The sequence below is a fragment of the Schistocerca serialis genome, chromosome 7 (assembly GCF_023864345.2).
Source record: "Schistocerca serialis cubense isolate TAMUIC-IGC-003099 chromosome 7, iqSchSeri2.2, whole genome shotgun sequence".
Lineage (NCBI taxonomy): Eukaryota > Metazoa > Arthropoda > Insecta > Orthoptera > Acrididae > Schistocerca > Schistocerca serialis.
This window is the reverse complement of record NC_064644.1, coordinates 607802060-607826528: the sequence shown is the minus strand read 5'-3', so window position 1 is coordinate 607826528 and position 24469 is coordinate 607802060. Positions and strand designations below refer to the sequence as shown.

General features: G+C 39.7%; 2 protein-coding genes across 3 annotated transcripts in view; one reads left to right on the top strand and one right to left on the bottom strand.

Annotated features, from left to right (window-relative positions):
- Window positions 1–11337, bottom strand: part of LOC126412682 (AP-2 complex subunit alpha) — a 322697-nt gene extending 311360 nt beyond the window's left edge. The window contains exons 1-2 of the mRNA XM_050082389.1: window positions 11097–11337; window positions 10713–10799 (exon numbers count right to left, since the gene is read on the bottom strand). Coding sequence (XP_049938346.1) covers window positions 10713–10776 — 64 coding nt within the window. The 5' untranslated portion in view covers window positions 10777–10799; window positions 11097–11337. The remainder of the gene's footprint in view (window positions 1–10712; window positions 10800–11096) is intronic.
- A 248-nt stretch (window positions 11338–11585) lies between these two features.
- LOC126412684 (DNA-directed RNA polymerase III subunit RPC3) overlaps window positions 11586–24469 on the top strand; it is a 139881-nt gene continuing 126997 nt past the window's right edge. The window contains exons 1-3 of one of the 2 annotated variants that reach the window (XM_050082393.1): window positions 11586–11880; window positions 11962–12086; window positions 12155–12288. In XM_050082393.1, coding sequence (XP_049938350.1) covers window positions 11734–11880; window positions 11962–12086; window positions 12155–12288 — 406 coding nt within the window. In that variant the 5' untranslated portion in view covers window positions 11586–11733. The remainder of the gene's footprint in view (window positions 11881–11961; window positions 12087–12154; window positions 12289–24469) is intronic. The other variant, XM_050082392.1, reaches the window with a different exon arrangement.

Sequence of the window (24469 nt, the reverse complement as noted above, 5' to 3'; positions counted from 1 at the left end):
TCAGAAATGAGTCCCCATCTGTTCGGTTGCAAACCAAGAAATGAGGAGAATACGTCTCATCAGGTAATTTAGACCACCATTCCTCCCCTGGTGTGGGCAGGGAAAGGAACGATTGGGGGTCATACTTTAAAGCATTGAACTTTCCTTTCTTAGAGACTCGTGCTTGCGCATTATTCGTATTTTTTTCCATGGTGGTCCCACGAGCAGTAAGGGGAAAGGAATGTCCACCCAGACAGAGCCCCGCTTGCCTGGGTAAGCCTAATACAACCGGGGGCGGTAGGTTCCCCAGAGGTTGCCCGCTAGCATCTGTTCTACCTCAACAGCCATGCATCTCCTCAGCGCGCTGCACACCTTGAGATTGAGATTTTTTTTAGAGACGTTTATACCATCCTCACGACCCAGGCAGTTAAGGCAAGATCCCCCGGTTCTGTACCATACAACGATCCACTGTCGCGCCTTACGGTGATCGTTGAAGCACACTCAGAGCTTACGGTATTGAGGACTGGTGGCACTTTTCAGTCCCCAGCTCAGGGACCCCGGGATCGCCAAGCCTGTACCCAGCAACTAAACGCTGAGCCCCCTGAGGGCATGGAGAATGGACAGGACTGCAATGCAACGATAAGAAAGTGGGCTAAAGATCTCAAAGCACGATGGACACAATGCACCTTGTAAGGCGTCCTTCCCCAGTTGGCTTGCTCTTTGGGAAAATTTTGAAGAATGGAGTTCAAACCCTACAGGGAACCATCACATGAAGGCCGAAATGTGCGAAACTCCTTTTAGTCACCTCGTATGACAGGCAGGAATACCTCGGGCCTATTCTAACCCCCGGACCCGCTGGGGGGTCTGAAGAGACTGCTGGGGCCATGTGACCAGCAGTGGGAGAAAGCTTCACCTGCTTCATATGCGAGTCATATGAGATAGGGCCAGCCACTCCAAATGGGGGCTCTTCCCACAGCTGTCTCAACAACAGCTACCTGGTCAGTAATCCACTGCTCAGAGCCTTGCGCCACAGTCATGTCAGGCACATACTCCTTGACATACATAGGGAGATATCAGCTCACGTACCAACAGTGCTATCCCCACGTCATCAGGTGGCTACTACCGTGCAGGTACTTTACAACCCCAGCCCCCATCCCCCACAGCAGGAAAGGTACCATGTTGGGTTTTGGGCAGACTACCTAGTGCTTAGTTTTATATACACTACCTTACTGGAAAGTAAGGATGTTAAGGTGGAAAGGCACAAAGGTGGAACAGACACCACATTGGGCAACCTTCCCTGCACAATCTGTACTTCTGAAAAATTTGGAGAATTGGTGGAACGTCAAACCCCACAATGGGGACACCATGTATTTATTAATGAAAAGATGTACAGAGCAATGGAAGTGAAATGGAAAAGCAGAGTCCTAAATCTTGTACCAAATCCAAGCGGGGTCTACCCCAGGAAGGCCATCTGAAGGAAAGGTGAGGGGAAAAGGGATAGTGGACATATAGAGGCTTACAGCACAGAACGCTAAACAATGCTGCAAAGGCTGGTGAGGCCCATGATAGCCAAGCACGTACTCAGTGTAAGAGTTGTGAGCCCCCCAGAGGGGGCAGCAAACACAGAGTCACTGGATGTACACATATGGTGATGTGAGCACTAGTGTCTTGACAGCTGCCAGCTGGAGTATGTAGGGGTATACCAGCAGCCATCAGCAGTCATCCAGTTGACAATGGCATTTTAACCACTTGCTGCAGCTGGGTACCCAAGAAAATTATAGAGTTTTAAGCCTGTTTATTACTCTCCTGGGTTGTGTTGTTATGGATGCATTTGGACCTTTTTATGAGCATACATTTGTCCTCCCCTAACATATTAGTTTTTTAGAGTTGTCATATGTCCCACATTTGTCATTTCTGCAATCCAAATACAGGAGTAGGTGAAGTACTGAACATTGAGGAACCTAATATTTCGAATTTAGCCATTATTGTTGTATTGTTACTGTGACCAACTGTTTTCTGTCGAGATATTACTACAGCCATGGTTACAGTAATGTGATACTTAGTTGAATTATTTTAAGTTCATCTACTGAATTTCTATAATTCACAAACAATGTTTTGCTGTTATTAACTGCAAGTAATAGCACACTGTAATTATGCAGTATGGTCCCCACAGTCTTCTCCTTCACTGCTGCTTTTAAAGAATTTCCATGTTTTGTTAATCATGTAACACTGACAGTTCATTACCCTTCCTGAGGCAAAGTTGCAACACAGCCACTTTTATTCATTTGCCCTCCCTTTCTTTACTGAATGCCCATGAGAACGGATCCACATTATCAACAGACAGTTTTTGTACTGAACTGATTAATCCAGCTACCACCACTAATAACAAGATTCACCTTCATGGATTATGCTGAGGATTGCTTCATACCATTCAATACACATGAACCTTCTCCTTATGTGTCCTACAACTATGATTAAACTTTCCTGTCAAACAGGGTTTGACTTGCAGTCTACAAAGTATCCTGAAGTACAAGTTTAATTTCTATCCTGTATGACCCAGTTTTTCACATTCTTTCTGAAATACTTAGCGGCCCTTGGAACATTTAAACCAGGACAACAAAGGTTTTACTTTCCTTTTTGCTCTAGAAAGATAAGCAGGCAACAATCAAAGGAAATGCTTATGAGCTTTTTCCTCTTTAAATTTTCAAGTTTTTGATCTAGCAAGGTACGTATCCAATATTTGACATAAGGCCTTCATTTGAGGCTAGCATAGATCAAATAACCATTTGGACATCTACAATTAGATGTAACCAACTTTGTCTGTTTAAATCACTTCAGATGAATGCTAAGATGGTCTGTTTGGATAGTACACCACAGGATTTTTCACACAGCCTTGTCTGACAAACCAAGGATTTCCCCTCTAAACAACAACATTAGTGGGATTCTTTATGTCATTCTGCTGCCCTATAATTTTACTATTTTGCCTTTGAGAATGTAAGTTTGCACACATAAACCTACACAAATACTTTACAAGCCACTATACAGTGCTCTACTTGGTATATTTAACAAATATTTGCCACTCTGTCTCTCCTTATTCAAGTTTAGTTAGAGAAAATACCAACTGTAATGCATCTATTACATGCTGTAAGATCTCTAATGAACCATACGAAGTAACACAGCAGTGCAGTCTACTTTAAATACTAGAGCTCTAATTCCATGCAACAGTTGAAATACATTTATCTTGGGCATATGCGTGTGCACGCATGCACTCGTGGATGTGCACACACGCACAAACACGAGAGCATACCCAAAAATACATTTGTCTGTATTTAGCTAACAGATCCTGTGTCACTGTAAAATGCATCCCTGAATGAGTGAATATCGTACTGAACTGTACAATGCTATTGAAGTACTTTATAGCTTTCAGTGTTTACACTTCATTTCACTGCCAGTAACAGCTAACACACAGATCTTTAGGTTCATAAACCTCCAATATCTTCTTGGTTTCATCACTGATAAATAATTAATTAAATGTAACATCCCTGCACCATACAGTTTTTAATTTACATTTAATGCTGGAACAAACAATACCAGTTCAATGTTATGCTGAAATAGATCAATTAAGATGTAATGGACATTTTTAAGTTAAAACATGCCACCTGGCCATTAATTCATGCCCTTCACAACTCACACACTTTTACTTGGCCCCTGAGTAGAGTATGCTGGGAGCGAAAGCTTTCAATCAGCTTGTAGCGCATTGGCTGCTGAGACCAACCTCATCTTTTCAAAGGGCAACAAACTTACAACGTACAAAAAGAACAAAAAATGTAATGGGTGCGTTGCTAGAATGGCCAGGTAAAGCCTCTTCACTCATTTTTGTGAATATTATTAGAAATCACTGCATGCAACAGCACACACTTGCCAGCATTATATTCACAATGGCTAATTATTATTAGGGCACTCAATTCTGTCGTGTAACTGAGGTTGGCAATGGGTATAAACATTCTGGAACACAGAGGGACAAGTAAAAGTGCACCATCACTACATCGAAACCACAATAGATCTACTCCTTTGTGATATTTTATTTTTAATACTGCCTGAAAAGAAGAACAAGCTTCATACAGTCAGTGAAAATAAGTCCAAGAAATGATTAGTACATGTGGAGCATATCTATCAGAAAAAATGTTGCTCTCTCACATGTTTTTACTAGGCCTCTGAAAGAACTGAAGGGTCCCTTGATAATCCTGATATTTCAAGCTCATACTGAAGGCTCTCATCTACATTGGAACAATTACTCTAATTTACACCTAAGCTAACAGTATTTGCCAGATTCATTTAACTACCATATTTACATTAATCTGATGGACACTTTTTCACCATTTGCAGTATTCAGAACTGGGGTGTGCATATGATTTGATGGTGCATTACATTTGAGTACAAACTTCAGTCCATCATTCACCAGCATCACTGAAATTTAGATGTTGTTCCTTACGTCACAATGTATTATTGTACTTCTCAACCTTGTTACATTATTGTTACCCTATTACTGTGTAGTTATTTACATCATGTAGTCACAACATGGAGGGCAGGCAGAAAAGAACATCTTATGATGCTACTTTAAAGTGTAAAGTAATTCTTTATGCTGAAATATGTGGTAACAGGAGGGCAGAATGAGAATTCAATGTGGCTGAGAATAACATTTGCTTACAAAGAAACAAATTTGCAGCTACTCTACAACAAGTGACACCATAAGAACAAAGTAACAGAGATTGCTGTAGTTCTTAATATACCAAGGCAAGAGTTTAAAGCAAACCACAGATGAGCTGATCACTTATGAAACTGGCAGGTTCACCTCTACACCATACAACAGTATGCTAAAAGCTTCCACAGGATTTTGAGAAAAAGTCTAAAATTTCAGAGATACATCATCACACTTCAAGAAAGTGAAGAACTTTCCGCTGGACCAAACAGGCAACACTGATTAGAAGCCAATTTGGTTTGATATGCTCCATAATTACACTATTGATGAGAAGGGGACTTAAGAAGCTACCATCAAAACATCAGGGTGTGGAGAACAGTGCATAACTATAACGTTGGCAATCATGGTAAGTGGGTGCAGACTTCCTCTTTCTTAATCTCTGAACAGAAAAACAAAAAAGCAGACTCCTAAAAATGAAAAGTTGTTCCCTGATGATGTCATTGTTCAAAATCAAGAGACCGGATGGATGACAAACTTTATGGCTGACTTTAACACAAGGGAACATTGTCCTGAGGGGCTTTCCAAACTACCATCAATGATTTGTCTTAATGCATTTAGTGGTCATCTCACTAATGACATAACTAAAGATCCACAGCCTTCCTGGAAGAATGACTTCATGTTACAACACCTAGACATTAGTATAAATAAATCTCTTAAAGATTACTTTCACAAACAGTACCAAAAATTTCTTGCGAACCAAACCATGAACTGACTCCGACAAGAACCCCACCCCCAAATTAAAGCACACTAGGTTTCAGCTTTCTGGAAAAGCATCTAAACAATAATGATCCTAAAATCATTCATGAAATGGTGTATTTCAAATATTCTAGATGGCAGTGGAGATGACGTGCTCTGGAAAGAAACTGAGGATGATGGGGAAAGAGAAAGTGAATGTTCCTGATGTAATCTCCTCTGATACCAGTAACAATATTCGTGAATAATGAGTAACACCTGTAATTAATGGTTTGTTCTTTTCACAGTAATGTAAGTAATCAAGTTAAGCATTCTCTTTTAGTAGTGACTGTCACTTAGCAATGGGTCACTTAAATACTGTCATCATTTTGATAGTTCATGTATGCATCCGTTTTTGTGTAATCAATTTAGCCTACCAGTTAAGCAACGCCTAATCTTTTTCCCCATTTGAACTGCAATGTTTCTTAGTTTAGCACAATGGCCATTTCTCCTTATGTAGGGAGTTAACAAAATATTCTGGCATTTGTAGGAGAAAGATGGCCATTCAAATTTCATGAAATTATCTTGTAACAAAGAAAAAAAATGTGTTTTACTGTTTTCCACACCACCATGCTTATCATATCCACAATAATACAAAATGAGCTGCTCTTCTTTCAACTTTTTCTACATCCTTCATCAATCCCATATGGTAAGGAGCCCGAATCACTTAGCAATATTCCAAAAGAGAACAGACAAGATAGCATAGGCAGACTTGTCAGCAGATTTGTTCCACCAGCAGAAGTGTTCTGTTAGTAAAACAGTCTTTGGTTTGTATACCATACAACATTTCCTATGTTGTGGTTCAATTTAAGTGGTTTGTAATTGTAATATCTTGGTATTTAATTGAATCTGCCACCATCAAATCTGTGTGGCTTATCATATAATGAAATAAACAGAATATTTAGTTATCATGTAGAGGAGATCACATGTTACACTGTTTAAAGTCAATTGTCACTTTTCATACCATGCAGATATTTTGTCTAATTTTACAATTAATTTCGACTGACTGATGACTTTGCCACTATCATCATATGCAATCCATCTAAGAGACTCCTCAGACTGTCTACTAAAACATTTACACTGACTGACAAAAAAAAAATTGAAGCACCCATTAGGGCAGGAGGAAACATGAAACTTCACTGGTTGAGAGAGCACGTTATTTAATGATTACAAAATCGAGTCAAACTTAAAAAGAACTTAGCAGTATGAACCCACTGATCAATTTGATATTGCATTTCCTCTGGCCTGATTGCATCCACTGACTCAGCTGGAAAGCATGTCAAAGCCATTGCACCTTACACTGCAACAAGATGGCCCACAACAGTTATAATTAGTCCTTTATATCCTGAATAGTAGCACTAGGACAGAGTTTACATATGAGTTGGTTCAATACAAGTTCTATTGCAGGCAGATCTGAGGAGCTTGCTTGGCACGACACTGCCTCGACATCACAGAGTTTATACACACATGCTCCATAAGTAAATAAGCATTATCCTATTAAAAAAGTCACCACAATACTGTTGCATGAGGTAACATGTGAGGATGCAGGACATTGGGACGTACCATGGACGTATCATCTTACCAGCAGAATTTATTCAATCACTACTAGCTGTAACCTAATGTCATACCTGATGGCTCTTACAATTTGAAACCAGCAGTAATATAGTGTTGGGCCTCTCAAAAACATTGGAAGAAAGGGGCTCTCCCGAAGTCAACACCATGCTTCACGACAGTGGTCATTATAGGTAGTACAGAACCACAAGTCATCACTGAACACAACACAGGATCATTCTTCAATAGTTCATAGTTCCCTGTCACAGCACCGCTCCAAACACTGCCTTATTTGTTGTCAGACAGCAGGTACAGATGTGAGAGGGTTACAACGTGCAACACAATAGTTCTCACTTGTGGTGGTCAGACATGGTTGACCAGAACTATGGTAAGTATGGCTGCCCTCACAGTCCCATTCCATTCAGCATCAGGCCACTGTCACAACCAAATGACCCAGAGATATTGCACAATTTGTCCAGCTGGAGAGACCCACTACAAGGCCTCTTTCAAATTCTGTGGGTGCTAATTACACTCTCACATGAAGACACTTCATCTCCGTTTCTTTCAGAGATCACTAAGGATCTGCCACTGTTTTTTTTTTTTTTTTTTTGGTAGGGTTTAAGGGCGCTCAACTGCTGAGGTCATTAGCGCCCAGTCACTGGTGTCAGAGCACAAGGAACCTGCTAAAACTCAAGGGGATGGGGGGACATCAAAAGGGCCGGACAAAGATGCAGATGAAATAAGTAAAAGGTTAAATGTCTTTGGTCAAGCCAGTTAAAGTTATAAAACGCAGAAGACGAGCAGCTGCTCGAGCGTCATCAGCTAAAACATCCGGTAAGGTAGATGGCAGGGACAGGACAACACGAAATTGACTAAAACGGGGACACGACAATAAAACATGGCGCACCGTTAATGCCTGACCACAAGAGGATCTGCCACTGTTGAGGCCCCTTGTTTGCCCTACCAGTCCTGGTAACAATATTAAACATGAACAACTAACTCAATCTGATGTTCATTCTACCTGTAAAAGAGAATTGTAACTCTAATCATTTACATACCAATCATTCATGTGTAACCGTTACAATGACATCCGACCATGTCTTCTGAGTGCTTCACTTTTTTGGTCAGGCAGTCCATATGGATTAAGACCAGCAGGGCACCGATAACACTTTCTTGGGGAACCACGAGCATTACGTTGTTTTTACTCAATAACTTCCCATCAATTAATACCAACTACGACCTTTCTGACCGTAAATCTCTAAGTCGCACAACTAGGATGATACTCCATAGACAAACAATTTGAAGAGGAGCCACTTGTGATTAGCAGTGTCACAAACCTTCTGGAAATCTAGAAATTTGGAATTAACTTGACAAAAAATGGAAATGAGCGTATGGCACTGTTGAATGGTAGGTCCCATCCAGAGGAGTTCGGCCGTCAAGTGCAAGTCTTATTTCAGTCAACACCACATTGGGTGACTTGCGTGCCGGTGGTGAAATGATTATACAACAAGCAGTCCACGAGCAGAGAAAATCTCCAACCCGCCCGGGGAATCGAACCAGAGTCCGCTTGCATGGGACGCAAGCACGTTATCACCCAGCTAAGCAGGCGAACTATTAAGTTGAGATCCCCGTTCCGTAGTACTCATTAGTTCGCACAGATGTAGAGCCATTTGCATTTCACAAGACTGATATTTTCTGAATCCTTATTGGTTGTGTGTCAACAGACCATTTTTTTTTTCTCTTAGAAACTTCATAATGTTGGAACACAGTATATACCTCATACCATCTTGATGAAATTTTTTTCCTGGGGGTACTTCCACATTTACTGGACCTACTAAAATGTGTAGAGACTGGTAAATACTGTCTTTGTAATACTTCCTAACAATGGAACATTGTCATCACCCTTGGTATTCCCTGTGCACTAGAAAAAATTGGAAATTAACATACAAACATAAACTGATGGAAAACCCAGTTAAGTACACAGCAATATCCCACTAGTCAAAGACCTTCTGTCTCGTTGCTATACAAGTTCCCCTCTCAACACCCATTTGATGCCTAATCCCTTCATGTTAACCATAGTCCTACGTATCCTCACCAGTTTTTCCTTTCTTTGTGATTTGACTTCTTCTCATCAATATCAGAAGTCATTACCAACACATCCAACAGATTCCACACAGTACACACAGTAACTTACACCCACACAGTCAGGCCACCACTAGTGAAGCGCGTATTTATAGTGAAGAGTTCTACTTTCAGTGGGATGAAGGTTTTACCGAGACCTTTGCAAAGTGAAACTACTGTCTCAGCCTTGTCCAGACAGATATTTCCTGGGCCTTATCTATATGTGGACTTCACTGCACTGAACAGCCACAAAGGGGCACCTTTTTTTCGTCACAACACCGCAGAGAACTGAAACAAGGGATCCTTTATGATTTTTGTTGTGTGAGCATTACGTCCAATGCCCTTAAAACAAAAACAGGTAGCAATGAAATTCAGCGGTGAAAAGGTCTACAATGAGTAATGAAATAGGTGAGTCATATTCGCCAAGGACTAAACTTCTTGACATGTCGTGAAATGAACAGCTGTTCACATTCCATTCCATCCCACCCAAAATAGTATTCCCAGCTCACCAACTCCATTATTACTTTCCCATCCACTGTCATCTCCTGCTGGTTGACACTTATCTTTGAAGCAGCAAAATGCAAAACCTGTCCCATACATCTGCCCACCACTACTTTTTACAGTCCAATCACTTTCATCAAATGCAGAGGTCACTTGTAAAAGTAGCAAAATTGTATACCACATTCATTGCAACCACTGACAGTTATCTACATGGGTAAGCCATGAACAAATTATCCACCTGGATGAATGACCACCACAAAACTACAACTAAAATTAATGCATAACTCTGAGGTAGGAAATTCTGTGCAATATAATGCAGCTCACAATGTATTCATTCCAGATTCCTGGACCATTCTGTACAATATCATGCAGCTGACAATCCATTCATTATGGTTTTCTGCATCATAACATTTATGTTACTATATGCGACAGCACAATTTCTATAATACTGATGATCTCATGACTAACACATTTTGTAAATAGTGTTCTGCAATTTGAGCTGATATCTTTCTCTAATGAACAGTTATACTAAAGGCAGCAACCGAAGACTGCTCCAAGAGCAATACTGAAATTAAATCCATGCGTACATAAAATGATATTCACTGACACGTGTAAAAGCTGACTGGTCATTCTAATTTAATTCCCTACAATAATATATTTCCTCATTTTTCGAGTCAAAGTAATAATCATGCATACGTAGAACATGCTTAAATGTCATATGCTTATTACAAACATTTGTCAATCTCAGAACTATCAATGAACTTTAGCTGACATGCATGAATTTGTAAAATTGTTTAATTACTTCCTACAATGATACCAATACTAAGAAACTTTAGTTTCATTTGGTTTGGGGAAAAAAAAGGATGCCTATCAATTTGGAGTTTCACAGAGTAATGCGAAGTAGGGCTTGTTTGTATCCAAACCAATGAAATATTTGATCAGTGCACCACCATCTTCCCTAGATAAATTCATCCTTCATATTTGACAGGAAAAACTGTAAAATAAATTTGAGGGGAGGTACAACAGATTTTTTGGTACTATTAGTGTAATAATAAACTACTATACTTACAGTTTCTTATATCCGAGATGAAAACGGCTAGCCCCCGCATACCGTCACCCCTAACTGCAGGCATTGTGGCTACGGTGTCTTGATTCGCTATAAACACATAACTGAGATCAAGCAGAGGAGTAACAACAGATGTGTATCGAACAGCTTTGGTTTAACAGACAACGTATTCCCAAGCTATCATTTTTTTCTCTAGAAGTAATTTGCCTATCAATGGTACAAGCAAAGACCCGCACAAATGCACGAAGTTACCGCATACAAATGTCAAACTTATCGTACGAGGTTATTTTTCCACTATGTAGTGCGGTGTTGTATATATGAAGTCTCGATCTGTATTTACTATACCTAAAGTTCATTCTACAATTTAACGGGCTATACGGAACTTACCTCTATAAGAAACGCTCCTGCAACACAAATAAATACACACTTAACCTAAAGTTCGTATAAAACTGTCCTTAAAGCAAGCACTTAAGTGAAACTATGGAGGTCGCCATTGGGAAATTGTGTCTTACACCCACTTGCTATGACAGGGCACTGCGATCAGCGGTAGGCGGTAGACTTTCAGACATGTCAATTTGCCTTGCCAACATAACTTAGGCAAATGCTCTCGCGTCGCTCTCGCAATTACTTTATAACTGAAGATTACCGATTCCTTTACCAGTTTTGCATAAAAATGCTTTCACCTAACTAAAGAACACATGACGTCATATTTCTTTAATTTACTGTAATTCAAATTCATACCGAAATCAAAATGTTAAATTGATTTCAATTTAGGTGACATATCTCATAAAAAGATTCAGTTTCAACATCTTATTGTTATGAAACTAGAAGCACGTTTGGTGTATTTATGACTCACTTCTATTGAATGTCAGAGATTTAGTGTGTTTCAGCTTCGCTTACACTGTTTGCACTGTTTGGTGTTTTCATTCTAGTGGTGGTTATGTGGTGTGTGTGTGCGGGTGAGTGAAAAAGTGTAACTAGGTGCGTGTTTCCTTAAACATCGCTGTAATCGAGAATACCGAAGATGTCTGCTAAATATGGAAAATTATGCTGTCTTCTATTGTTAGAACATTTTGGAGAAATCGTTGAAAAGGTTGCGTGCGATCTTAGGAAATGGGGTACAAAACCGCTCAGATTAATAGTGGCTACTACACGTTTACCTCCGCCGAAGGTGAGAATTACAACACAGTATGTCCTGCTTGTCATGAATAACATGATTTCATTATATCAGTATCGTTTTCTTGGCTGACAGGTGAAGCAGGCCCTGCGGATCCTTATTCAATATGGTTTTGTAACGTTTTCCTCCAGCCAAGTTGCTTCTGTTGCTGAGTACACAGTGAAGCCAGAAAAAATTATATTACTTCTTCGTTATCCTAGGTAAATTTGTTCAACACATTAAAACGATGAATAAAAATCTGGCAGAAGGAGTAATGTGTGTGTTTTAGGTATCTGCTGTTAATAAAGACAAGGTTCGGTGATGAGGCTGAAATGATCGTAGAGGAAACCTTAAGAGTTGGTCAAGACACAGCATCAAGTATCATTATAAAGGCAGCAACACGACTGAAAGAGACTCTGAAAGGTATAGCCCCATACTTACAAAACCAGACTATTACATTTGTTTATAAGTACAGCCATTATGCTGTGTGAATTGTATTGGTTTTAGTTGGTCTATGTAGTTAGAAAATAAATATATACTCGGGGCTGAATTACTTTTCCATAAAAACTGATATGCCTCGCAAAGAGGTACTCATGACCTAGGCGTTAAATTTCCATGTTATTTGACATTTAAACTTCAGACACCATTTAGATCATTCCATTACATTACAAAAAGAATAATATTAAATTTGTATGAAGAGCAGAAGTTTCAGTAGTAATAGGAAATTATTTTTATTTTCAGTTATTTTGTTTGGCCCTTTAAAGGATGTGTGCAGCCCTTTGTTACCTTTAGTGTTCTTGTTCTTATCTTCCCAAATCTTCATCCTGGCTCTATGGGCCTGTTATCTGTCTAGTATCCGTGGAGTTTTGAACATGACTTCTGTGTGGTAGATGTTTGGATATGAACTTACGGCATTTGTTCGTAAGTCTATTACCTATATAGCCTGTATAACATGTTTCCTGAGAGGCTGTCACAAGAGTTACAGAATAAGATAAAGCTTAACCACAGATAATGGCATAAAATGGTGTACAAAATATCAAATTCTTTAATTTGTTGTTGTATGTAATAGAAATGTAAGGAGATCAGAGCTGAACAAAAAGGACGAATTACTTGGGATGTGATTACCTCCAGTTTCCACACCAGCTTGGTAACAAAGGGGGGCTATCTCTCTGTGAAGTGGTTAGAGAGCTCTATTTGCTGTCAGTCACATAAATTTGCCTGGAAGTGTTGAAAAATATTACACAATCTTCCAACTTTGACAGTTAATGCTATCAACAAGTGTGGCAACTTTTTATACAATGAAGCAACATTTATCTGTCATAGTAGTGGTATTGCAGCAGGAGTATGGGAGTTTTGGGTGGGAATATTCTCATTATTAATGTTTCCAAATGTATTGAAACTTTGAAAATATCAGACTATAGTAGTAAAATAAGGTTTTTCAACAGCGACATAAATATAACTACAGCGTGCACAGTGTTCCATATATGGGATAACGTGATACATTCATTGTCTCTGGCAACTCACAGCCAAACTGTAACCTTTCATCCTGGCTTAGAATTTAGGGTCGACAGAAGCGTCCGATCCCATGCGTCGGCTTTGACCCATGACGTAAGGGTGTTGTCTTGTGTGATGTCATGACGGCGCGGAGTTTGGTTTGTGAGTGCGGCCTGTTTGTAGATGTCGTCGTGTAGTGGTTTGTTGTGCTCTCTGGGGGTATTTTCAGTGTTTTCGTTTGTGTGGTGTAATGAGCTCAGTTTGCTTTTGCTCATTATCCAGAATTGTTCGAGTTTCTGCTGTATTTGTAGTGGAATTCGTTTCAGTGAGTTAAGGGTTTTGTGTGAAGGTTAATTTAGTGTTGTTCGCTGTACATCTTGTGGTAATTTTAGTAAAATTAATCGGTTGTTGTTTGTGTTCAGGAATGGATACGACGGATAAAATTAACAGTGCACAGGTCAAGGGGAAGTGTTCGATCCCAATGTGTGGCTGTGTATGTTGATATTGGTATCGGGAGATGTTTTTGCACTATATAGGCCAAGGGAAGTATTTGATCCTAATTTATGGGATTGGGAGCTGCTGTTGAGCAATATAGGTGAAGGGAAGTGTCCGATTCCAGATGATATTGTGTTTAGTGGTATTTGGGGAGTTTTGTGATTTTGGTTTTTTTTTTTTTTTTTTTTATGGGGGTGGATACCTAAATTAGTTTATATTTAGTTTGTCCCCATCCAAAAACACCCCATTTCCCGTGCTTGTCTCGTTAGTGTCATTAGGCTTTTTGTGGAAAATGTGTGTGTTTGTTTTTCGATGTATTTTCGTCCTCGTGATGTGTACGTACTGACTTTATATGAGTCATATTTGTGACATCATGGGTCAAAGCAGACTGGCGGGATCGAACTCTTCTGTATTTCCAGAATTTAGGCTACATTACGGGTGAGTCTGTCACCACAATACACATTCCAACCACTAATTTAGATGCAAAATAATTATTGTCAGTGTCAGGTTCTATTTCTGTTTGCACAGATGTCACAGACCAGATCCTTATTGCATTATAGGATGAAGCTGACAACAAATGACAGTAGCGTCAGTTGACCCACAACAACCATCATTTAGTGCTGATGGTGGCATCACTGTATTGTGAACTTAAATATACACAAGTTTCTTGGTAACTACATGGCCTGAAGAAAAAAAGGGAGGCACCCAGAAGACATATTCAGCTTTGTAAATGTACACAACATTGGGGACTAGTGTAGCAGGGGATACAACCCGTCGGCTTTGGACAATGACGTCACATGTCGCCAAACGAGAAGCGATTCTTCTTAGTGTTGTAGCTCCCTTCAGTAGCTGATAAGTGTTTTTTGGCTTTTTTTAAAAAAAATCTCACGAGATAGAATAAACAGATCCACTTTATTAAGCAATCAGTAAAAAAACGAAACTGAAACATAACAGCAAAAGCGAAAATGGTAAACTGCTCTCTGGCGACTTGTGACGTCATTGTCCAAAGCCGACGGGTTGTATCCCCTGCTACACTAGACCCCAACATTGACAGGTATGAAAATGATTAGAACTGCAATTCTTTGTGATAGGCAGAACAGCCTATCACAAAGCCTTTAGTGTTGTTCATGTATAATGTTCAAAATTGTTAAGGCTGTCGTAGCTATTTGTTCACAAACTGCGTGTTTGCTTCTGCCTTGAGTTCTTTGGCTGACACATGTTTGATGAATTTTGTGATGTTTTGACAGCACAAGTGGCTGGCATTATCAAAGCTTCACCCTCCATTGCTTGTAGTGGACTGGAGTTGAGCTCACAGCCGCAGATCATATGTACCTGGTACACCAATGTCCAAAGGCAGGTCTCCTCTTGTTACCTGCAACAGTCATTCACTGCAGCAGGAGAATCCAGGATCCATTCACTTCGAGACTTTCTCCTTTCTTGTTGAACAGTTCTCATGTTTGTGTATATCTATAGTTTCTCAGAACAAGCAGGTGTGATTGCTTTTCTCTATAGCCAGAACATTTGTGTCGGCGAATTTTACTATGTGGTCAGCCTCACACAGTGTGTGCTCTGCCATGGCCAATTTCTCCACCAACCTCAACCAGCAATGCAGATTTTGTTCTGTGATCCTGGTATTGGTTAATTGTCCGGTCATTCCAACATAAACTTTGGTATGCATAAATTCCTGACATTGCAAGTGGGTCCTTTTTCTCCTTTGCCAATCTGAGACACTCTTTGATCTTCTTTGTCAGTTTATAAATAGTCTTTCTGGTGTGTTTGTACAATATACTGCCAATCTGTCCGTCTCTATAGTAATGTATGGCAGAAAGGCTGTGCCCGACATTTCTTTTTCCAGTGTGTCACTTCACCAAATGTTTGACTCTGTTACACTTCTTATACAGTGGGTGGAGTACTCTTTGCTCCTCAGAAAGCATCTCATGTCGGAGATGTATTTGTCTTGCATGCTTTAAGAGTGTATTAATCATGCCTCCTTTGTGGCTAATCATGCCTCCTTTCTGGCGTGTGTGGTAAATTGGCAGTTTGTGCTGGTATCGGTCCGTGTGTGTTGGTATTTGATACACGTTGTGTCCCAGGTTTTCGCCATCCTTTGTGACCAGCGCATCTAGAAATGGTAGCTGTTTGTTCTTTTCTACTTCCGTGGTAAATTTCGTGTTGGCATGGAGACTGTTCAAGTGCCTTTGGAAGTCACTGAGCTGTTCGTCACTATGGCTCCACACAACAAAGGTATCATCGATGTATCCGTATCACACCTTTGGTTTACAAGGTGCCAAGTCCAGTGCCTGTGCTTTGAAATAGTCCATGAAGAAATTGGCCACCACTGGACTAAACCCGTGGTGACACCTTCCAGCTGTTCATGGAAGTTGCCATTTCACATGAAATTCATTGTGGTGAGACACGTGTGAAAGAGCTTGGTGATGTCTTGTGGGAAAATGGAACCGATGTGCTCCAGAGAATCACTGAGTGGCACTTTGTAAACAAAGAAACAACATCAAAGCTGACCGGGATGTCATTTGGTCCAAGTTCGTTTCTTCAGCTTCTGAATGTAATGTCCTTAGTCCTTTATGTATGTGTGAGTCCTCACCAAGTGCGGCTGGAGCATAGAGGGCAAGTGTTTTGCCTGTTTATACTCTGTGAGCCAGGAATGCTAACAGCCAGTCTTAGCGGAACATTATTCTTATGGATCTTTGGTAATCCATACAGCCTAGGTGGTAGACCCTCTGTGTTGCACTGGCTCCTCTGTACATCTGCTGAGAGATGATGCCTTGATTAATCAGTTTGTATTCCATATGATCTGCTGTGACAGATCTGCACTTGATTTTCTCATTGAGAAGCAGAAGAAATTAAAATTTGGCCCAAACAACATCCTGATCAACTTGATGTTATTTCTTTGTTTTCCAAAGTGCCACTCAGTAATTCTTTGGAGCACATCGGTTCCATTTTCCCGCAAGACATCACCAAGCTCTTTCATGTGTGTCTCATCACGAGCTGTTTCACATGGAATGACAGCTGCTACAAATAGCTGGAAGGTGTCGCTATGGATAGACCTCTTAGTTCAGTGGTGGCCAATTTCTTCATCAACCATTTCAAAGCATAGGTACTGAATGTGGTACCTTGTAAACCCAAGGTATGGTACAGATACATCAATGATGCCTATGTTGTGTGGAGCCATGGTGACGAACAACTTGGTGACTTCTTAAGGCACTTGAACAGTCTCCATGGCAACATGAAACTTACCACAGAAGTAGAAAAGAACTACCCTTTCAGGATGTGCTGGTTGCAAGGGATTGTGAAAACCTAGAACACAGCATGTATAAAAAACAGACACATAGGAACTGATACCTGCACAAACTGTCAAATCACCACCTGAGCCAGAAAAGGGGAATGATTAATATGCTCATGACTCTAGCACGATAAGTATGTGAGCCACAACATCCCAGACATGTGATGCGACACCTGGAAAATGTTCTGAGCAGCCAACACCTGGAAAGTGTTCTGAGGAGCAGTATTTACTCCACCAGTTACATAACGAGGGTAAGAATGTCAAACACTCGGTAAAGTGACATCGTAAAAAGAAATGTCGGCTATGGGCTTTCTGCCATAGAATTCCCAGAGTGACAGGCGGAATCAGTCGTATATTGTGCAAACACAACATAAAAATTATTTATAGACCGACAAAGATCAAAGTGTGTCTCAGATCGACAAGGAGGAAAAGGATCCATTTGCAATGTCAGGAATATACCACATACCATGTATATGAGGAAGAGTTTATGTTGAAATGACTGGACAATCAATCAACACCAGGACCACAGAATGTAAGCAGCATTACAAGTTGGGGCAAGTGAAGAAATCGGCAGTGTGAGGTCGACCACATAATAAAATTCGAAGACACGGACATTCTGGCTGTAAAGAAGATCTATCACACCTACATGTTCAGAAAAGCTATAGAAATACACAAAAATGAAAATAGCTCCAACAGGATAGAAGAAAACCTCATGGTGAACGCACCATGGATTTCCGTGCTGCAACGAACAACCGTTGTAGGTAGCAAGAGGTGAACCCCAACAAATGACCATGGGAAAGCCCTTGGATGTTAGTGAGCCAGGTACATATAATCTGTGGCTGTGAACTCAATTCCAGTTCACCATCAACAACGGAGGGTGAAGCTTTGGCAATGTCAGCCACGCGTGTTAGTAGAATGCCATAAAAATCATCAAACAAACATCAGCCAAAGAACCAGAGACTGAAGCCTATAGTGCCGTTACCAGGCCTAGTAGGGTGTATAAGGGGTGTGAAGCATCAGAAGTTTAGTGATTAATGCTAATGACATAGAGATGCCACTTAATCATGTGAGACAACATTATCAATCCCTAACACAGTTTGAAAGGAGCTACATTATGGTCTGCTGGTTGAATTGTATAATATCCAGATTAGTAGGACATTCAGATTTGACAATGCTAGACTGCAACAGTTGTGAGGACAGACATTTGTCGTTAAGGTTCCGGTCAACCACCTCAAGGGGAGATAGCAATATTGTGCGCCAAGCACAATGTAACCATTTAACATCTGCACCTGCCGTTAGAGAACAAGTAGTGCACTCCGTGCAATACTCTTTGCCATTGATAGAAGGCTAGAGTAGCTGACCTATTGAATTACTGTTCCATCTGTGGCTGCTGGCGACATCACAACACAAATGTTACGGAGCACGGTGGCGCAGTGGTTAGCACACTGGACTCGCATTCGAGAGGAGGACAGTTTAGATCTGTAACTGGCCATCTGGATGTATCTTTTCTGCAATTTCCCCAAATCTCTCAAAGCAAATGCTGATTTTCTTCTCCATACTTGAACCATTGTGAGCTTGTGCGCCATCCCTAATGACCTCAATGTAAGTGGGGCTTTAAACCCTAATCTACCTTCATTGCTGCTCAATCTGCATGACTGTACCTGGTGACATTCTGGTTTTCTTCCCTAGATAACTGCAACTTCTCAAGTCCTTAGTCACTTTTATGCATCTCAAGTTTCTTTTAACTACCTGCTAAGGCATGCCTGGATCATTGCTGAAGTGACTTAAAACTATGATTGCACATGTTAGGTTAGGTTGTGTTCTCAATTGTGTATACTTCAAGCTGCCTACAGCTTCTCTGCAAGGAACGTTTCTCGTAACTGTTCTCTTCTTCTTTCTTGGCACTCATATCGTTTATGGGCACTTGATTGTTGTCCAACGTGTCAACACTGGAATTCAATCATTTATGTAGGATTTTTGGTCTGTACAGGCTAGTCAGCTGAGTCTAAAAAGCTTGTAAGGGTGTTGCAGGATAGGTTGTGCTGAGAAATAATTATTAGGAAAAAAATTCAGTACATTGTGCAATTTCAGAGTTAAGTAGCATTGAAGTTAGCCGATGAGACTGTTGTGTGCTCAGATTCAAGTGGTCCACCAGATGCAATTAGTACCAGTTGTTCTTGTAATGTAGATGATAACACACCAGACTGCTCGGCCTTTGGTTGGGGTCAGTCCATACTACCATCTAATGTCTGATTTTTTTTATTGTTGTCTTGTTCAGTTTTATGAAACAACACATTTACTGACAACATTCCTAGTACGCTGTTTGTCGTGCACAATGGCCTCGTTGGCTAATTTCGGTACTAATTAACTTGGAAATGGCACAATGTATCAAATTTTTTTTCTTAACAATTCTCTCTCAGTGCAACCCACCTGCAACACTTGCACAAGCTTTTCAGACCATTTTTGACCATGCTGTGTAATGAGATCAATCCATCCACAATAATGTACTTTTGTGACTCTGAAGCCTGAGAGATTCGACACTACTTCTACCTCTTTCAGTTTAAGTTTCCCTTTGAGTTGCTTTTTTTCCTGAAAAGGAACATATCAGCGCCAGTAATTGCAACAATTACTGTTATCTTCATCATTCTTCAGATAAACACACAGGAACTGATACCTGCACAAACTGTCAAATCACCACCTGAGCCAGAAAAGGGGAATGATTAATATGCTCATGACTCTAGCACGATAAATATGTGAGCCACAACATCCCAGACGTGATGCAATGCCTGGAAAATGCTTCAAGTTTGAGTGCTTCATTTAACTTAATATTCCAGTTGCAGCTACACTGTTTTTGCCTGTAAACTGTTTGCTTAATTTCATGATATAGTTTTTTAAACAGTTCTAGAGTCAAAATCAGTTACTTGGATTTTGACATAAATTTCCCATTTCAGATTGTATTGTAGGAATGCTGCAACTACATCAATTGATATTTAATAGTTATAGTGAACAGATACCTTAATGATTCATAGCAGATTACTGGGGCATATGTCTTTTCATACTTCATACCCTTTGTTGATCTTCTTGTGCAATTAATCACAAAAACTCAGTATTTTGGATTCATAATTATTATTTGGAAACTTCCTTTTTGTTACAGGACCAGTATCATACTCCAGCAGCAAAACAACTGAACTCTAGATCTCTTACTCCATGCATTTCGAAATTTCAGTTGTTTTGAGTAGAAAATAAATTTAACACAAAGAACAATTATTTACAGGACTGTAGTTTACAATCATAAACATAACCCTAAATCATCTCCCCTCCTCCTCCCCCCTTTTGGGTAATTTCACAACTCGGCCAAATTGGGTAACTTGGGTAATTTTCATTGATGAGACTGTTGGAGGTGTGGGTAACTCATTCAGTGGTGAAGTGTTCTTCAGATTACCTGTAGACCACTAGTGTTAGAGTTCACATGAATGTGGGCAGATTTCAGTCTGTCAAGTGAGATGTTCATTGGTATATCCTTAATTTTTGGGGTGAAATATTATATTTTTTGCTCAAAGACTTCATAGGGGAGCTTTGTAGGGAGGCACTAGTTTGGCTTTCACTTTGTCATTCCTCTTAAGTACACGAGTTGTATTATGCAGATCTTTACTAACAAATGGTGTTTCCTATGTTGTCGTAAGTGAGAAGTTTGTTTTCCGCCTTACAATGAAATCACCAATGTTAGTCATGCCATACGGCATCTCCACAGCTGTTGAGCCATTTTACTCTCTCGTACAGCAATGCAGTCCTAGTAGAAGTGTTGGTATTATGTAACTCCATTTATTTTTATAATCTACTCTGATGGCTGCCTTCAATCGACTCTCTATTTTTCAATTTGATTGTGGGTGGTATACCATAGTCTGAGTTCATTTAGAACCAAAAATCTTAGCTAATGCATAGAACAGCTCTGATTGGAACTGTGTTCCTTGGCCAGTTACCATTTGATTAGATGCTCCAAATCTTTTGATCCAGGAGTAACGAAATGCTCGTGCTGTGGTTTCTGCATGAACATCCCTAACGGAGTGACGTCTAATTACTGAACTGATCAATGCATGTTAAACAGTAGGAGGATACATCTGAGAGAGGCAGGGGGTCAGTTAGATCAATATGTACCAATTTAAATTGTCCCTCTGTGCTTGGATTCTGATTAATAGCAAATTTAGTATGTCTAGTCACTTTGTTTTTGTAGCATGCTAGGCAAGATTTCGCCCAGTTGTGGATATCTCATTTTATGTTTTACCATATAAATTTGCACCTGAGTAATATCACAGAAGAGTTAATACCAGCAAATGACATACTGTAGTAATACTGGAAAATGGAATTTCTAAATTGTTGAGGAATATAAGGATGGATGTTACTTGTTGACACATCACACCATAATAATCTTCCACTAGGGGTTTCATGCTGCTTAAATTTCAGTGAGCTATAAGGACCAGAGTGAACTTTCTAGAGTTCTTCATTACTCACTTGAGCATCTGCTCTCTTCTCGTAATCAATTTGTACTACTTCTTCCAGTGTGGATAAATTGACAATCACACTATTTTCTTTTCCAGAAATGTGTTTGATAGCTATCATAAATGGTGATAGCAATTGTAGGTGACACAATTGCATAGATGTTGCTTTATCATTTTCTTGTTTGAAAGCCTGTGTCAAAGGAACATTGTCAGTATACAATGCAAATGAACATCCTTCAAGGAGGTACTTAAAATACCTTATTGCCATGTACATGCTCAGAAGTTCCCTATCGAACATTTAATATTTCTTCTGGGATGGCGAGAACTTTTTGGAACAGAAACCGTTTGGTTTCCGTATTCCTTCTTCTTTCTGTTGCAACACATCACTGGATGCAAGATCTGAAGCATCTACAAATAATGCAGGATCATTGTTTACATTTGGGAATGTTAAAAGAGCTGCATAAGCAAGGTCCATTTCACACTACTCAGATTGTTTTATTGCTGCTTCTGTCCACTGTATGCATTTTTTGTTGTTTTTTCTTGATATTCGTCAAGTAATTGTTTTCAATAGCTTGACGCGCTGTGACATGTTCCAAATGACTTCTATAAAAATTCAGCATACCAGAGAAACAATGTAATTCTGATACAGTTCTTGGAAGTTTGAAATTAGTCATCACTTGTACTCATTTGAGTCTGGTTTGTTATCTTCTGGAGTAATCACATGACCTAAAAAATTAGTTTCTTGAACTCCAAATAAGGATTTTCCAACATTAATCCTCAAACCAATTTTGTTAAATTTTTCAAACAGAATAGTTAAATGAAACTTCCTGGCAGATTAAAACTGTGTGCCAGACCGAGACTCGAACTCGGGAAGGGTCTGATCATTAAGATGTCTGTAGTCTCCACAAACACTTCACATGGGCAGTGGACTAGCCCACTGGGATTTAGATGGATGAATTGTGATATGATTCATTAGGAAGCGGAATTCTTGTTTAGTCAACTTTAGTTTACATTGATCTCAGCTGCAGGTTTTTGAACACACGGGTTGGCCACTGCTGGTTGCAATATAATGTTTAACATCGTGCTTAATTTCTCCCGGCATAATGGAGGGTATTGTTAGGTTAGGATTTTTTTTGAAGTTGTTCAGAGTATTTACAGGTAGCATGGAGTGAACTGACAATCAGACAAATCAACTGCACATTGTAGTGCAGCCACATATAACTAAGTACTGCTGTCAACTAATAAATTTTTTTTTTTCAGTCCTGTCAGTAAGCCAAACTGATAAAGAAACTCTGTGTCGATAATACTTTTTGTTGTGTTAGCTGCAATGAAAGGCCACTCAAAACTGTGTTTTAAGCCTAATTCAAGATTCAATAGCTTTGATTCATAAGTTTTAATCTCAGATCCATGTGCATCATGAAGTTTGTAGTCTGCTTCTTGAACCTTATCCTTGAGACACGCTGGTGTAACGGAAACCTAAGCATCTCTGTCAACCAGAAAACACAACCTTGAAGTTTTACTCTCGCAAACAATCAATATTGGCAGCCTGGTATAATCGTTGTGGCAGAACACTGAGCCACTATTGTGTGTGCTGACTGGAGTTTCCCTCACTATTCCATTGGCAAGGTTGGGTATACTTCTCGGGTCTGCATTTTGAGCCATAACAAAAATGATTTTATCTCAGCTTGCTGTGGCGTCTGTTATGAGATCATCATCACAATTGATATTGTCGCTCCCTTGAACTGGATTTTTGGGCTAAAATGTCTAGCTCTTTCATCCTTATGAGAAGATCTTTCACTGATATAAAAGAATCGCATATTGCAGGGGACACTTCTGTTGGAATGATTGAAGTCACGAGTGCTGCACATTTCCATCATCCAATCAGGCATTTTTACTGGTTTGTCCACATTTACATCATAGATTATTGAAATATTTCAGATGCTACCAGGAAGTTTATCTAGCCAGAGAGTCTTTAAAATTTTTCTGAAATGTTTGTTTCTCCATAGCTTTTAATTTTTCGAAGCAGTTGACTGGGTTTCGTATCACCAATTTCTAATTGGTTAACTGATTTCATAATTTGGTGCACCTCACTTTCCTTAAAATGTCATTAACAGTCTTTCTTTAGCTAAATAATTGTTGCTTTTGTCACTGTTCACGAGGTCTCATATATTTTGGACAAATTAGGGTTCTAACTGTTCTAACAGATAATTGAATCTGGTTGCTTCAGTCTGTATTCCTGTCATTTTAAATTGTGATCCAACCAGACAAAACCATATGTCATGCTTTTCAGTCCAGAACAGAAAATGTTTCGCGCTAGCTTTGTCCACTTTAGTTTTCGTATCACTGTCTGGGATATTACTGTTCCCTCTATCTGCCATCGCATTTGTTTCATGTTTAGATCATGCCAGGGTCACCAGTTGTTGGTCTTCTTGTACAATTAATCGTAGAGCACAGTATTTTAGGTCAAAAATTATTATTTGGAAATATCCTTTTTGTTACAGGTCGAATATTGCACTCCAACAGCAAAGCAATTAAACTCTAGATCTCTTAGTCTGTGCATTTCAAAATGTAATGTGTTTTGAAAAGAAAATAAAGTTAACGCAGAGAACAATTATTTACAGAACTGTAGGCTATGAACATAATCCTACAACCTTTGTTTGTGCATGTTGTTGAACTACCAGCTGTGCTTTGTGTGTAAAAATGTGACCTTGGAGGTACTTTTTAGTTTTGAAAATCTGTTTTGTATCTGTTGGCTTTTAATCTGAGGGTAAAAGTGCCTTCTCCTGTGTTTGATTTCTGGCATGTGACTGCAGCTCTT